At 41.8% G+C, this 14,538-nt stretch overlaps 1 protein-coding gene across 5 annotated transcripts in view; it reads right to left on the reverse strand.

The window, feature by feature from the left end:
• LOC100702032 (pinopsin) overlaps nucleotides 1-10,018 on the reverse strand; it is a 116,184-nt gene extending 106,166 nt beyond the window's left edge. For 2 of the 5 annotated variants that reach the window (XR_003215041.1, XM_025900621.1), the window contains exon 1: nucleotides 9,013-10,012. Coding sequence is in view for 4 of the 5 variants with exons in the window: in XM_025900621.1 (XP_025756406.1) it covers nucleotides 9,013-9,385 (373 nt within the window). In the remaining variant the exon portion in view is untranslated. Of the gene's footprint in view, nucleotides 1-9,012 lie in introns of all 5 variants that reach the window. The other 3 variants (XM_025900620.1, XM_003453279.5, XM_025900622.1) reach the window with 3 other exon arrangements.
• Nucleotides 10,019-14,538: the final 4,520 nt, after the last annotated feature.

Consider the following 14,538-nt stretch of genomic DNA (forward strand, 5'->3'; position numbering starts at 1 on the left):
ATATATAATCATTGCCTTTATGTGTCCTAATATGGCTATCATTATGAAGAAAAAGCCAGACAGTCAGAGGATTTATTTTCAACCTTCTAACATTTCCAGTATCTGTGTCTGTGCTGACAAAACGTGCTATCTTTATTTAGAATGCAGCTTAGTGCAGAGAGCAATGTTATACATTTAGAAAGCACCATGTTCTTTTAAGGTGCAAGATTTTACACCTTTAAATGTTAATTTGAGATATGACCATTGCAAGTTCCTGTTTTTATAGTTTAGCAAGACGCTTACTTCTGCTTTTCTGCATATCTCATACACACAGTTTAAGTTCATTGAAAGGTCGTATGTCTATGTATGGTATAGCTGGAAACACACACACACACACACACACACACACACATGGACAGGCGTATACATTGCTCACACACACATGCGTGCCTTAAAACTGTCACGTGGTTAACTGAATTATGTGTAACCCCTGTTGTCAATAAAAAAGTGAGGCAGACGCAGACGAGTTGGAGTTGCTTGGATAGGCGAGTCGCAGCACTGCTCTCCAACGCTCTGTACACTCTAAAATGCACACTGGTGTCTGTGTGTTTGCTTTCAGTAACAGGTTCTGTTTACCAGCAGGGTTGACTTAAACCCAACAGGTTCACTACTTTTCTGAGTTTTCTCCATTTGTGGACCGTGGTCCACTGGAGTCCCAAACTTTAGAAATGGCTTTGTAACCCTTTCCAGACTGATAGACGGCAATGACTTCTTTCCTTTTCCTTCATTAGCTCTTGTGTATTTAAACCTTCAGTTTGCTTCTGTTTGTTGTGTTGTACTGTGTAGTCTGCTTGTTTGTTTCTTGCTCGTTCCTGCAGGGTATTCCCTGTATTCCGAGTGTACGTACTCAGCTTCTGTTTGTCAAATATTAAATTATATTTCATGATCTGAAACATGTAAGTGTGACACACACGCACAGACATACAGCAAGACTACAGACTGCTTGTTCAGTGTGCTCCTTTTGTAAGCTTGATTATAATATTTCACCTTTAATGGGATCATAAAATACAGACTGAAGTGTACCGCCTGTCCAAATGTTTTTCTTCTCTAGTGAGAAAACCATGCACAGTCACTGTGATATAAAGCCTTCCAAAGACGTCCTGACATCACAAGTGCAGCTAAAGTGAGCTTTAAAGTTTATCATAGCGTAGAAAAACTATAGCAAAAGAAATCATCTTATATTTATAGTCTGGAGCCTGCAGCAAACCCACACTGCACATTATAAACAGCGGCACTACCCACAGCGTCTCAATGCAGCAAAGCACAAGACAGAAATCTCAGAAACCATTTTCATATATACGTATATATGTAACTGTTCAATACACAACATAATTTTAGTCTTGTTATCCTGTTCACTGGGCCATCCTTAATGACCACTTTTAATTATTCTTATTATTTTAGATGTATTTTAAAAATAAACTGTGGATGAGGTTAGGTAGAGAAAACTAAGTCAGCAGAATGGAAACAAAGTTTAGTTCTGTAGTTGCAAACTTTGAGTATTTTTGTCTTGTTTGTCCAAATACATTGAAATCATTATAGTCTATGTACCCTTGACTACACAGTCTCTGTGGTACAGTGTGTTGTGCTTGTCTGTTTACCCCCAGATATTAAAGTCAACGTGGTTTGTCCTGCACAGACTGCTTAGCTCAGGGCTTTTATTAGCTCTGTTACAGCAATATTCTAAAGTCAACACAGTTTTACAACAGTCCACTTATGTTTCTGTTTGATCTTGGCTGGCTCATAAGAACCAACCCTAAAAAAAATATTTTCCAGTTGTTTTTTTAAGATAGCCAAATTTGTTACTCTCTCTCTCTCTCCCTCGTTTTTCTGTGATATGAAAGCCTGGTAACACCGTCCTCCCACAGCAGGTGGACGGGCTACTGTCATTTTTCAGCTGAGATCTAAAGCGGTTGTGTTTATAGCTGGGTATGATCTGTAAATTCTGCTGTAGTCCAGTAGCAACGCTTTCAAAAAATTCCTTTTCTACTCCATTATGTGTTTAAGTCGGTGTTTCCTCAGGCGGATGTTTGACCTTTGCTGTGCAGAATGATTCAGTGACATGAGAAGGAAACATTTTCTGAATTCTCTGCAAAGTTCCCAAATCTTAAGCATTACACATCATAGTGATATCTGATGAGTATTTTTGTAATGATAACGTGCAAAACATTTTTAAAGACAGTGAGAAAAAAATGTGTCTCACTGCTGATAAGAAAATAAACATCTCTCATTATTTAAGGCAATGAAAAAATGATGGAACTTGTTGTTAAGTGACCATGAAATGTGCACATACTGCTGCTCCAGTCCAAAGAAGATACTTCAGTTAAGCAGAATCTGATAATACAAAAGTAAGTTGAACTCATGTGGTTCATTTTATTGTTGTTTTTCCTTTTGCACACCAAATTCTGTTATAGTGTTTGCTGCTGTGGACCACGGACCCCCAAGTCATCAGCTTAGGAGCAACAATATAATAGATGTAATTTTTGTGACCATAGTGATTATAGTGATTGTAAAGGCTTCCATATTTTCAGCAGAGGAGTTTATTTCAAATAAACAAACTCTCACTGAGCAAGATTGCAACTTCTTTTTAATTCTGCCAGCTGGTGGCCAAGCAGCTAAAAATAAAAATTCGTATTCTCAGGTATGTGAGATATACACTGGAGAAAAGCGACAGGTGTAACAGTGAAGCCGCAAGGAGCAAAGGCAGCAAAATACATGGAATCAACCACCCAAGACAACAGACAATGCACAAGAGGGGTGAATAAGAGTGCGCAGGCAGGGTGGAGTGAGTGGGCGTGAGTGTCAGGGGTGATTTTGTGACACAAGGACAGCAGCAAGAGGGAAAGGGAAAGTTTACAAGATGGCAGTGAGACCTGCTGTGATATAAGATTTGAAAATGTTGGCACTGACAAAAGATGGGAGGTGGCAGAGTCGATCATACTAAGATTTTCATTATGAGTGACCAGGATGGACAGGATTGGAAATGAGTACATCAGAGGGACAGCTCAGGTTGATCAGTGTGGAGAAAGGCAACGTTAAGCTGGTTTGGACATGTGCAGAGGAGGGGGAGTGGATAAACTGGCAAAAGGATGTTGAAAATGGAGCTGCCAAGCAGCAGGAAAAGAGAAAGACCTCAGAGAAGGTTCATAGATGGAGTGAAGGAGGACGTGCAGAAGGTTGGTGTGACAGACGAATGCTAGGGAGAGGATGAGATGGAGGCAGATGATCCACTGTGGCAACCCCGCATAAAGGGAACAGATGACAGAAGAACAGCCACAACAAAATTACAGTTTTGGATGGTTAATGGTTGGATAACCATCGCTAGAGTTTCATATAATGAGTGCAGCATATGTGCAGGCTTCAGATGTCTTTAAGCACTCTGCTTTAAATGGTTTTATTCTGTTCTTTTCTCTGTATGATGCCAAAGAGAGGGGGTGTGATGAATACAGTCATCTCAGGAACAGCAGCCCCACCCATCTGCTGTTCAAACTTTCTATTTGTGAAGGATAGCCAATTAGAAAAAATTTGGCTTAAAGGGAGAGAAACGAAAAAATAAACTAGATGAGCTGAAGGGCTTCACAAAGGCCCAGTATGAGATTAATAAAGGTTATTTTAAACTGTGAAGTTTAAAATACAATAGAGTCCGACAGTAATAATAGGAAAATGTAAATCAGCAGAATGGGTCACCTTTAAGAAATGTCTTTAGTTTTGAATGTACCTGAGACTGCGACAGCACTAAAAGCTGAGCTGGCAGCCTGATGTGGCAGTACAGTACTGATGCATCCCTAATAGCACGAGCAAGATAATACACTGCTAGATTAGCTGAAGAGAAGAGCATTTCATCTTAAACAACATACTTTATTAGCTGTGGTCATGAGTCTCGGGTCAGGTTGGTGAGCATGTGCATATTGTATATCTTCCAGACAACAGCTGAATATAAATGTCTCCAATATCCCTTAAACAGTTTTTAAGAACTGCCACAATAAATCAAACTTCATATTTACTAAAAACTAATTAGCAAATCTCTTCCACGGCTCAAAATTAACCCAAAATTGAATACTGGCATCATGTTGCTGAAGTCTTCTGGCCTCAGGCTCATGGAAACTGTTGTAGTTGATTTAATTCATTGCTTTTAATGGGAAAACTAGATTATAGCAGCAGATCCACTACAACTTCCACCTACCTGATGAGTACAACGCTGTCTCTGCTTTGCAAGGTTCTTTATATGAGGAAATCCGTTATTAGAGGCCATGTAATATCATCATGAAAGACACCCGCACATCTTTGGATATAACTTTGATAGCATCTGAAATCAAACATCACCCCGCATCAATCTTTTACTGCTCTGACAGGATCAAATGTATCAGCTGAATGTAATATTCCAAAATGAAACATCTTATGATGTGATAACATCTGAAATATATATATATATATATATTTATATGTATAAAGGAACAGTCTTTGTTCTCCTGCCTGTGTGATATTCACTCGACACTTCTGTCTTGCTTTTCTGTTAGAAAGCATCTGCTTCTGCATCACTCCTTTGATACCACATATCCAGGAAAAGACAGTTTGAATGAAAAACACAGGATTGAGTAAAGCTGTGTTTATTCAGAAGATCCCAATCCCTGTGTCTTCTCCTCAGTCCTCACAGGTGCGCGAAACCAGCGCGAGGCGCACCGAGTCTGCTAAGAGACATCAAACGTGCGGACCTCTCATCCGATTTTCTCCACTTTGGATAAGAAGTCAGAGCGTACGGACATGATCATTCACACTAATGAATGCTGAACACCAGACACACATCACCTCCTGAACATATTTTTGGGTCTCTGCTACACAAGACCTTTAATTCAGTATTTATTACCGTGGCTCATTAGCCGGCTCGCTTGCTTTGACCTTTACGGCAGAGCAGTATTGTTCTGCTTTCTTTCTCCCCACTGAGAATTCTGCATAGCGTCCTGACAAATTAACAACACTCAGGCCAAGAGTTGTGCGCACCAACATGATGCACATATTCGTGCATTTTCCTTTCTCCCCACGTGCACGCTCATCAGTTTGCCCGCCTATTTTGGTGATGCTGCTGTGCACAGGTCAGCGAGTGAGTGTATGCGGGAAAGCAGTCTGACTCCAATATGTGGTGAGTGGCCCCCAGCAGTGCAAGGTTAATCCAGTGACTGTGTGCAGACCCTGCTTGAAGAAGGAGGCATGCAGGAAGACACAGACGGGCTGTCAGAGACAGACAAAAACAGATCCTGTCCTGTTCATCTTCAGTATAATGGAAGATACTAAAAGTTCAGCGAGACAGAGAAGAAAATGCAAAGAGGCGGGTAGAAGAGGTGAATGGATGCCAGGAGGCTGATGGCAGTGGGTGAGGAGGTCCAGATAAAGACACACACACACGCACATGCATGCGTCTCCACAAATTGTCTTCAGTGGGTGCTCTTGGCACAAAAGTCAGTGCAATGCATCTTCAGTTGTTCAGTGATTCAAAAATCTAAGACTGTGAGCAGAAAGAAGAAATCGATGTGAAGAGAGAGCAGGAATACGACGTGCTAACGCCACGCTAACAATGTCTTCTGTCACTGACAGTGATGCCTTCTAATTTGAAAGAACATCGATCACTCAGAAAAGCTTTGTGGAGATTCGACGAATACAGACACTGTCGCTTTGTCAAAGCGGCACCCGGCATTATTCACCCAAACAATCAATTTCACTTTTCCTTTCTCTGACCCTCCCTCACTCTTTCATTCTGGTTTTATGAGGCCATTGAGGAATTACTCATCCATAACCAGTGGAGGCTCTAATGATGTCTGTGAGATATTTCTCTCTCACACACACACACACACACACACACACACACACACACACTCTGTCTCCCTGCAATATTTAAGTTTGCAGAAGCCCAGTTTTTTTTGTCAGATGTTTAATAAATTGGCTCCTTGTGGAGGTCAGTGTTACATATTTTCAGATGGTGCTTAATCTTGGTCTAACACTCGAGTTAGCGAGACGGTGGACGCGATCAAAGCTCGCTCAGATACTGTGAAATGATTGGAAGGTTGCCTTTTTTGCGCCATGATAAGACAGAAATGAAGTTTTGGAAATTGCCAACTTATCCCAGACGAAGCCAGCGTACCAGTCGAGAGCCTGTTTTGAATTTAAAAGGCTGACAGATTCACGAGGCTCTTGTGGAAAGTAAAATGCAATTTAGTTAGTGTGCACTGCGTGTAAATGTTAGCCAAAGATCAAGGTGTGAAAGAGCCGATAAACGCAGGGGATTAAAACCCCTGCTGGACTTGTTTGCTGCGTGTTTACCTTCTTCCTTTGTTGCCTGGATAGGAAGGTTTCAGTGCTCAGAAAATGCACAAAATGACCACAAAGAAGCTTGAAGACCTCAGAGCCACAGAATGACCATAAAGTAATGATGGGAAACTATGTAACACAGATGGTTCTCAAGTAGAAATCAGACTTTTGTCTCGGAGGGATTTTTGCTACTTTTTTTTTTTCTACTGTTGCTTCACAGAAACTGGACTCTCACATAGGTGGCTAACAAGCTGTAATCCTACTCGAGATAAGATCAAATGCCCGAAATCTTTAGTTGCAGCAGGTATCAGAGGGCCTAATGTTGGCTCCAGTGGCCATTTCTCAGCTTAAAGCAGGCCTTTAAACATCAGAAGATTAGATGTGAGTGAGAGAGAAGTTTTAGAAAAGATTTATCAGCCAAACTTCATCACTGAAAGGCTGCGACCGCTGACCGCAGATATCCAGCATGAACACTCAGTCCGTTTGCAGCTGCAGAGAGAATTTGTGGTCTCTATAACTGAAAAGCTCAAAATTTATCAGTTTTTCATCAAATGTTTTATTAAGTCTTCCCAAAAGTCACTTGCGTGTGTTGATTCAACAGAAAAGTGAACTTTAGGAATAATAAGAGGCTTTGGCTAATAACTGTGGGCTTTACTGCTGGAAACCAAAACTGATGAGCTCCACACAATTGTAATGCATATTACTGACATCCAAACTTAGCCATATCCAGTTAAGTATAGTTCAGTATGAATAAGAAGAACTCTGAGGGCTTAATAATCAGACTGCAAACAAGTATTACAGCATTTCGAGGGATAAAATGAACTTTATACCAACTGCATTTTCTTCTACTTTGTGTCGATTTCTTCCAAAATTATACAAAAGTGAGTTTAAGCTTCTTCTTTTTCAACTTTTTAGCTGCCAAGCTACTGAAATATGAATTGATTTAAAAGCAAGAGGGAACTGGTATAATATACAGCAGTGATAAATATTCAAGACTGGACATCCGTGTCTTTCAGTGTCTGTGACTGTCTGGTTTTCAAAGGTTGTTTGGACTGAATGGAAAGTTTGGAAAGCAATGATAGTTCTTTAACAAACGATCAGTCCCTCAGTTCATTAAACACTAAATCAGGCACTCAGCCAAGGACTCCTGGTGACAGAAGAACATTTTCATCTTTTATACAGAAATAAGGCTCGCATTAAAAAGAACTTCATCCAAGTGACTCGGATGTGTCCACTGACGGTTTTAATTAATACAACTCTTAGAGGACAATTAATGTAAGCTTGTGTTTAATGCTAATTTAAACTCCTTGTTTGCTGCTGGTATATAGCACACCTGGTCTGATCGCTCTGCTTTAAACTGCCTTTTGGGAGGATTCCGCAATCCAGTCTGGCCCAGTATCAAGCAAGTGCATATACCAGCATTATTCTCTACTGTGTGCATCATTATACCCAATGTATTTATATCAGCACTACTGAGCAAAGGTATAGCAGCATCCCATTTTCTCATTACACAGCTTTCCCCCTTGGAAATGTTTTATTCTGCAACAAATGCTGCAGATGTACCTGCCATGGAGGCAGACAGCGTCGCCACAGCCCGCTACAGACCTGCAGGAGCAGCTAAATGAACAGTGCACAGTGAGGAGGTTTGATTCGCCTCAGGTACAGCCACTCAACTAAATGGTAATAAGCATTTAGCGGCCATTTAATAGCAGGTTGCACACCATATATACAGCGCGTGAGGCAACAAAAATCACCTGCTGACAGTCCTGTGACATGCATGCAGAGTTCATAATGGAATTTGAACAAACGATTTCTAAATGACTAAATTACTTTCGTGAAACCGTGGAGCTGTCTTATGACAAGGGAAATGTCATAATGATGCACACAGCTGCAGAAGGGACCGGTACGGTACGATCTGTCACGGAGCTCCATCCAGACCACAGCCACAGATATAATGAGCAGTATCGCGCACAGCTCGTTACCTGGACCAAACCTGCGCATCTTTATGTGAAAGCTTCATCGGGATTATGAGTGGAGATGTGCAACTCGAATCACGGTTTGGACTCATGAACCACTTGACTCGTGCTGAATGAGTTTTTTGTTTGTTTGTTTGTTTGTTTTTTGAAAACAATAAAACGTAATAAGATAACCTCCACTTTAAGCGAGACCTTAATGAAAGACCTTAATGGCGTAGGAGACTGCAGGAGACTGCACCCAAAATGCACGAAAAGAACGAGAGAAAGCTTGGAATAAACAAAATGCCTTGTTCCAGCAGCGACGAGTCATGCAAAACGAACAAACAGCCGTAATAACAGGTTCTTATTGTCTCCAGCTTGGCACACGAGCATTGCTCATTATCTCAAGATTTAATTCATTACCAGTCCGAAGATTTTTAGGCTTTTCTGTGAAAGTTTGATATGGCTTCACACATGACCCAGGGCACGAGAGACAGTTGGACATTTTTACGTTTTCTTTTTCAAAATCATCATTTCATCTGCACAAATAAAGCATAACATCATCAAGTCTACAAAGCGCAGTGCTCTGGACAGGATCCACGCATACCGCGCAGCAACACTCACGACCTCGTGTAAAATAAAGAATATAGAGCCTGTACACAGAACAGAAACCTATAGCGCACAAATAGCACCACCTAACTGATCCCGCATTTGTACTCACCACAGAGCGAGTTGGCGAAGCCGTACCACACGCAGCCCCGTTCCCCTATGAGCCACCTTCCTTGCGTGCTGGCCGCGAAGCTGAACGGAGTCCCCAGTACGCACACCAGCAGGTCGCTGATGGAAATGTTCATCAGGAGCAGGTTGATGGGCGACCGCAGCATCTTGTAGCGGCAGAAAAGAACAAGCACCAGCAGGTTGTTAATAAGTCCGAAAGTGCCGATAAAGCCCAGGCACACAGCCACTACCAGGTTCCCAGTCGGGGTGAGAGTGGTCCGGTATGATCCGCCCCCCAGGTGCCCTTCCCCGGCTCCGGCACACAGAGCGCTGTTGAAATCCGCGCAGCCGCTCAGGCTCACGTTGGACACGATCATGGCAGTCCTGGTGTCACTGCGGTGCCACACCGAGTGACCACGGTAGCTAATATATCATTGGTATGTCTTTTTTTCCCTCCTGTGTGGAAAAAAGAATCAGAAGACAAATCTGCTCGTAGCCGACAACACTTGTTGCTTTAAAAAGAAACGTCAAGTAGAGCCAATCGGACATGTGGGGTGATAAATAGTTGTTGTTTTTGCTTTTTTTTTTTTTTTTTTTTTGCTTTTTCTTTTTGGTGGGGATGTCAAAACTTTGTTCAGGGGAAGGGGAGTGTTGGGAATATATTTTAAAAAAGAAATGAAAGAAAGTTGGGTGGGCTTTGCTCCACCCTGTGGATGTCTACAGTGTGCACTCGCACTCTTTCCGGAGACGCTCCTGTCTCTCACAGAAACACCTTCTCTCTCTGTCCGTGTTTAAATCACCCTGGCCCGCTCTCCGGCAGCTGACGTTCAGTGACTGGGAGGGTGGTGTGGGTGGAGGGAGCGGCGTTGGGCATCCAGCAGCATCGACCAATCGGGCGATAATGGCGCTCCTCGAAGAGAAACGCCACCCCGCTCGTGCTCAGAGCGGGACTCGACGAAAAGTCCCGCTCAATAAAGTTTCAGGAGCTGCTCTTCCCCACGACCACCCCCGCCCCACCTCTGCGCTGACGTCCTCAGTGCAGGTATCGATGCTCGGCGCTGTCCGAGGTGCTGAACACGCAGGCAGCACCAATTCCACTAATCAACGGTGCGTCCAAGTCTGCCATGCATGTTAATGAAGTCAATACCGTAGCAGTACAAAGGTAGAAGCCCTCGGCTCTTTAATATATCACCACCAGTTATAGCATTTTTCACTGTCTTTATTTAGAAAGGATCTCTCGCAGTAGAAAATGTCGTGCGGTCTTTCTAAATTAGGCACAAAAGCAATGAGCCGCCCTGAATGAAGTAATCACTCCGGCGTTAATGGGGAGATTTCCAGCCGACTTTTGGGCTGTTTTAGATGATAACGAGGTCACCGTGCAGCACTGGGTTTGAGCGGAAGGTGAAACTCTGCATGTGAAGTCACAAGCATCCAGATGTGCAGATAGCTGGGCGTATACCCCCCACCCCACACAAACACGCACACACAAACAAGGAAATTGGTTTTACGGGTTTTGTTGTCGTTGTGCAGTAGTTTCTTTCTTTTCTGTGAAATGGAACCCCCCACCCCCACCCGCCTCCAATCTGCCAGCACTGTAAAACTCCATGGATTGCATTTTTAGGCAGGAATAACGAGGAGCAGTGAAATGCTAAAACATGATGAGTGTCAGGCATCTTCTCTCCTGGTGTCAGTATATTCCGCTGCAGGCAGAGAGGAGTCGTAGCATTTGTGTGCAGAGAGCACACCCTGCACTGCTGAACCTTGACTCACTTCTGAGTCAAACAAGCGCAACCTTTCCTCCACATGCTAAACTAACCTCTCAGCTCTTATCTCTAAACACGCGCGTGGCGTGTCTGACAGATAATGCAGTTGTTGTTTTTTTCATTTGTGCAAGGAACAGCATGTCGCCTTTCACTTTGATTTAAACTGAGTTTTATGTTGAAGTGACAGTAAGCAGATAAAAAAAAACCCCTGAGTGAACAAATAGATCAGTTTGCATCAGCAATAACATAACTTTGAGTCTCTTCTGGTTGTTGCTGCTTTATCTGTCATGTCAGCAGACACAGACCACCAGTTCAACTATTGTCAGCAATTAGCTGATGATTAAAAGCAAATCCTGGTAGCCAAACAAATATCGGCTGCATGAGAGTGGGAGGGCAACGATTTGGTGCTAAAGCACTGTGATAAAAATATCCCTCTTTTGCATCTCGTGACTTTGCATGCAATGGAAAGTTCCAGAATTAGATGCGGAAACTTAGTCTTCCCTTCCCAGTCTGTTCTAACACTTTCCACCAAATAGGCCCCTTGTCACAGTGGAGCGAGGTAATTACCCGTGAAAACTGTACAGCGACATTTACTCTGACAACATCTTCCCCATATGCAGGCCTAATTGAGTTGAATTAAGACACTTGGGTTTCTGTTGTGAATACCACCCTCATTTAATCATCGCAGTGGGATTGGGCGGTTGGTATTTAGGTGGGTTTCTAGGTCAATTTGGCGACTGTGCTCTGAGGAGATGTCCAGGACGATGAAGTGCAAATGGGGTCAGAAGGTTGTCTCAGAGATTCTGTTTTATGTGTAAATCAGAGGAAAAGTGCCAGCAGAATGGTGCTTTATGGATAATATCACATTTAGTTGATTTGTTATGGACTGTTACCTGTTTGGTCACATTAAATCTGTCTTGCTGTTCCCCCAAAGAGACAAACAGTTCTTTCACTGTAGCCCAATTTCAGATGGGTAAATTGTTACATTTATTAACATCAAGTATTTTATTAGGTGAAAAGGACATGTTCACTTTCTCAGTGGTATGTTCAGACCTAAATTCACAATCTCGCCCTGTTCTGCTCGCCCTGTCCCACATTATCCTTTCAATTGCTAGGGTTTACATTTATTTATGAAAAGCACTCACACATCTGGGCAGCCAGCTGTGTCGTTTCCACTTTAATATAACAGTATATAATAAAATGAGTAATATTTCTGGAGTTATTACCCCGTTTGTTGAGATGATATTCTCTCATGTGCTTTTCAGCAGGCCAAAGCTGCAATTACACCAATATCTGAGCTTTAAATTGAGTTAGAAAACAGTCATGAGTTCAGCAGCCAAGTGAACTTCACCAGCAATGGCAATAAAGCTTTGTACAGCTCTGCTTGGATATATCATAACTTCTCTTCCTCCAAGTTTGCCTTTTCTTGTTGTCTATTTAACTGTGAGGGGCCGAGTTGGTTAGACATGCGGACACAGGAGGTTTTAATTAAATGACAAATCTACATAATGAACTAACAATCCAGGGCTCTTACAAACGTAACAATACAAATCTAAACTGAACTGACCAAGCAGGTTTCCCAGCTTCCTTCATCATCCCCATGCCTCCTCCTTCCTCCTCCTACATCATTTTTACCCTCGCCTCTGACGTTGACCTTGTGAGAGTGGCCACTGCTTCTCTGCAACTTAATGTACCACGGGCTTTAGGGTAAGCTCAGAAGAGGCGTGATGCTGTGGATCATATCAATTTATTGTCCACAAATGTAATACACAGGCCCTCCACAGCCCCTACTTTATCTGGACACATGTGTCACTCGAGACCCATGCTTTAAGTGCTTGACACACAGCTTGTCATGACATGATACAGCAGAGGAGAATATATGATGGTGGTGGTGGGAGGTGGGGGGATTGTCTGAGAATAGACTGTGAGAGGCAGCTCAGGATGCAGCTCAGCATTTTGTGGCAGACTGGCAGGTGTCAAATCAAGTGCATGTCATTGCAGCTGTCCACAACTATGTGCTGAGGTCATTTAAAATTCTACAAACAATGATCATGGTGTCTTTAAAGTGCACTGTTAAACTTACACATACGGTTGCAGTGGTGGATATTTTTATTAATATTATTAATCATCTCATTTTCATGTAATCTCTATGAGCCGAAAGTTCAGTCGTCAGACTTTTCCAAATACCCAGAGTCTTTTTTCCCGCTGTCTGCTCTGAAACATGTCCGTGACAAAAAAGCCTGCTTCTCTCCTAACAAGGAAGGTGTGGAAGGTTTTTTTGTTCCAAATGTCAATCAGTTTGGCTCAGATAATATTCCCAAGCTTCAAAAAGGTTATCAGTTTGATTTTGAATTTCTTTTTTCAAGTCTTTTGCGTGTTACACCCAATCCAAACTGATTATGACTGTCATGTCTCAGCAATTATTTCATGTACTGATATCATATGAAATTAAATATGTTGACTCTTCACTGCTGAACTGCTGGCACCCCTCGTACCTGCTGGCAGCCATAGCTTTGTTTGCAGTTTTGGTTTGGTAATTATGATCAGTTACTTGTGAAACACATTCCTGCACATGGCAGAGTGCTGTAATTCACTGTGGAAATCAATAAGAATGTATTCTTTCACTTTCTGATATAAATAGAAAAAATATCAGACTTTCGGAGCAAAGATACCTTTATTATTTAGACACTGGCTCACTGGGGAGATTAAACGTGACTTTAAACACATTTAAAGCACCAGCAAAATTAACTGGTAAATGGACTGGTTCTTATATAGCACTTTTCTGCTCTATCTGTGCATTCAAAGCGCTTTACATAACTTGCCTCATTCACCCATTCACATAAGCACTTTTTTCTAAGCTCTTTCCACCTAACATTCACACACATTCATACTTGAGCTTCGACTCTTGTCCAAGGATATTTGGCATGCAAACTGGAGCAGACAGGAATTGAACCGCCAACCTTCTGATTAGTAAGGTAAGAATGGGTTCAGATTATAAAAAACACTTTTATTCTGATTTTATTTGGCAGGTTAATCACCCACATAATTACATGGATGCTCATTTATTCATTTCAGTCATAAGAAGCAAAATGTAGTACTGGAGCAATTATGATGGAGCAAATATTTTGAAGTGACACAGTCCTGATGGGTGTCATCTCTCTTCACAAAGAACATGTGGCATAAAGAAACCTTGAAAGTGGCTCAGAGTCACTGTTAAAAGACACTTCAGCATATTTATGGTTGCAGAAGGCGCAGAATATATACAGATGCGCCTCAGGGACAATAACTCTAAGGGAAAAAATAGTAATAATAGTTTCCCCCAGATTATAAGTCCAAACAATCTTAAGTTTCACCTTAAGAGTGAAGGTCTTATGTATGACCAAACGGCTTAAACAAAACTGAAACTGAATAGATAAACAAATAAAGAACTTTTATCCAAACTCACAATTAAACTTCAAGGACACCAAGATTGCAAACCTTCGCCAACTCAGCTCACTTAGTAGTATTGTATTTTGGATATATTTATTTTCTTTACTTTGTTCTTTTAGATATACTTTAAGAAGTTTGTAGTGCAGTAAAAAGTCAGATAAGGGTAGCATGGCTTAGTGCATGTCTTTGCTTTGATCATACAAACATTACACTGGAGTAGATAATGAATAACAGGTTCTGATTTATAAACAACTGTACATGAATAAAATGAGCTTAGTATATATAATTAGGGATGGGACTTGAGTCCTTGAGACAGGCAATCAGAGGACCTTGGTCTT

Source organism: Oreochromis niloticus, linkage group LG18 (genome assembly GCF_001858045.2).
Source record: "Oreochromis niloticus isolate F11D_XX linkage group LG18, O_niloticus_UMD_NMBU, whole genome shotgun sequence".
Classification (NCBI taxonomy): domain Eukaryota; kingdom Metazoa; phylum Chordata; class Actinopteri; order Cichliformes; family Cichlidae; genus Oreochromis; species Oreochromis niloticus.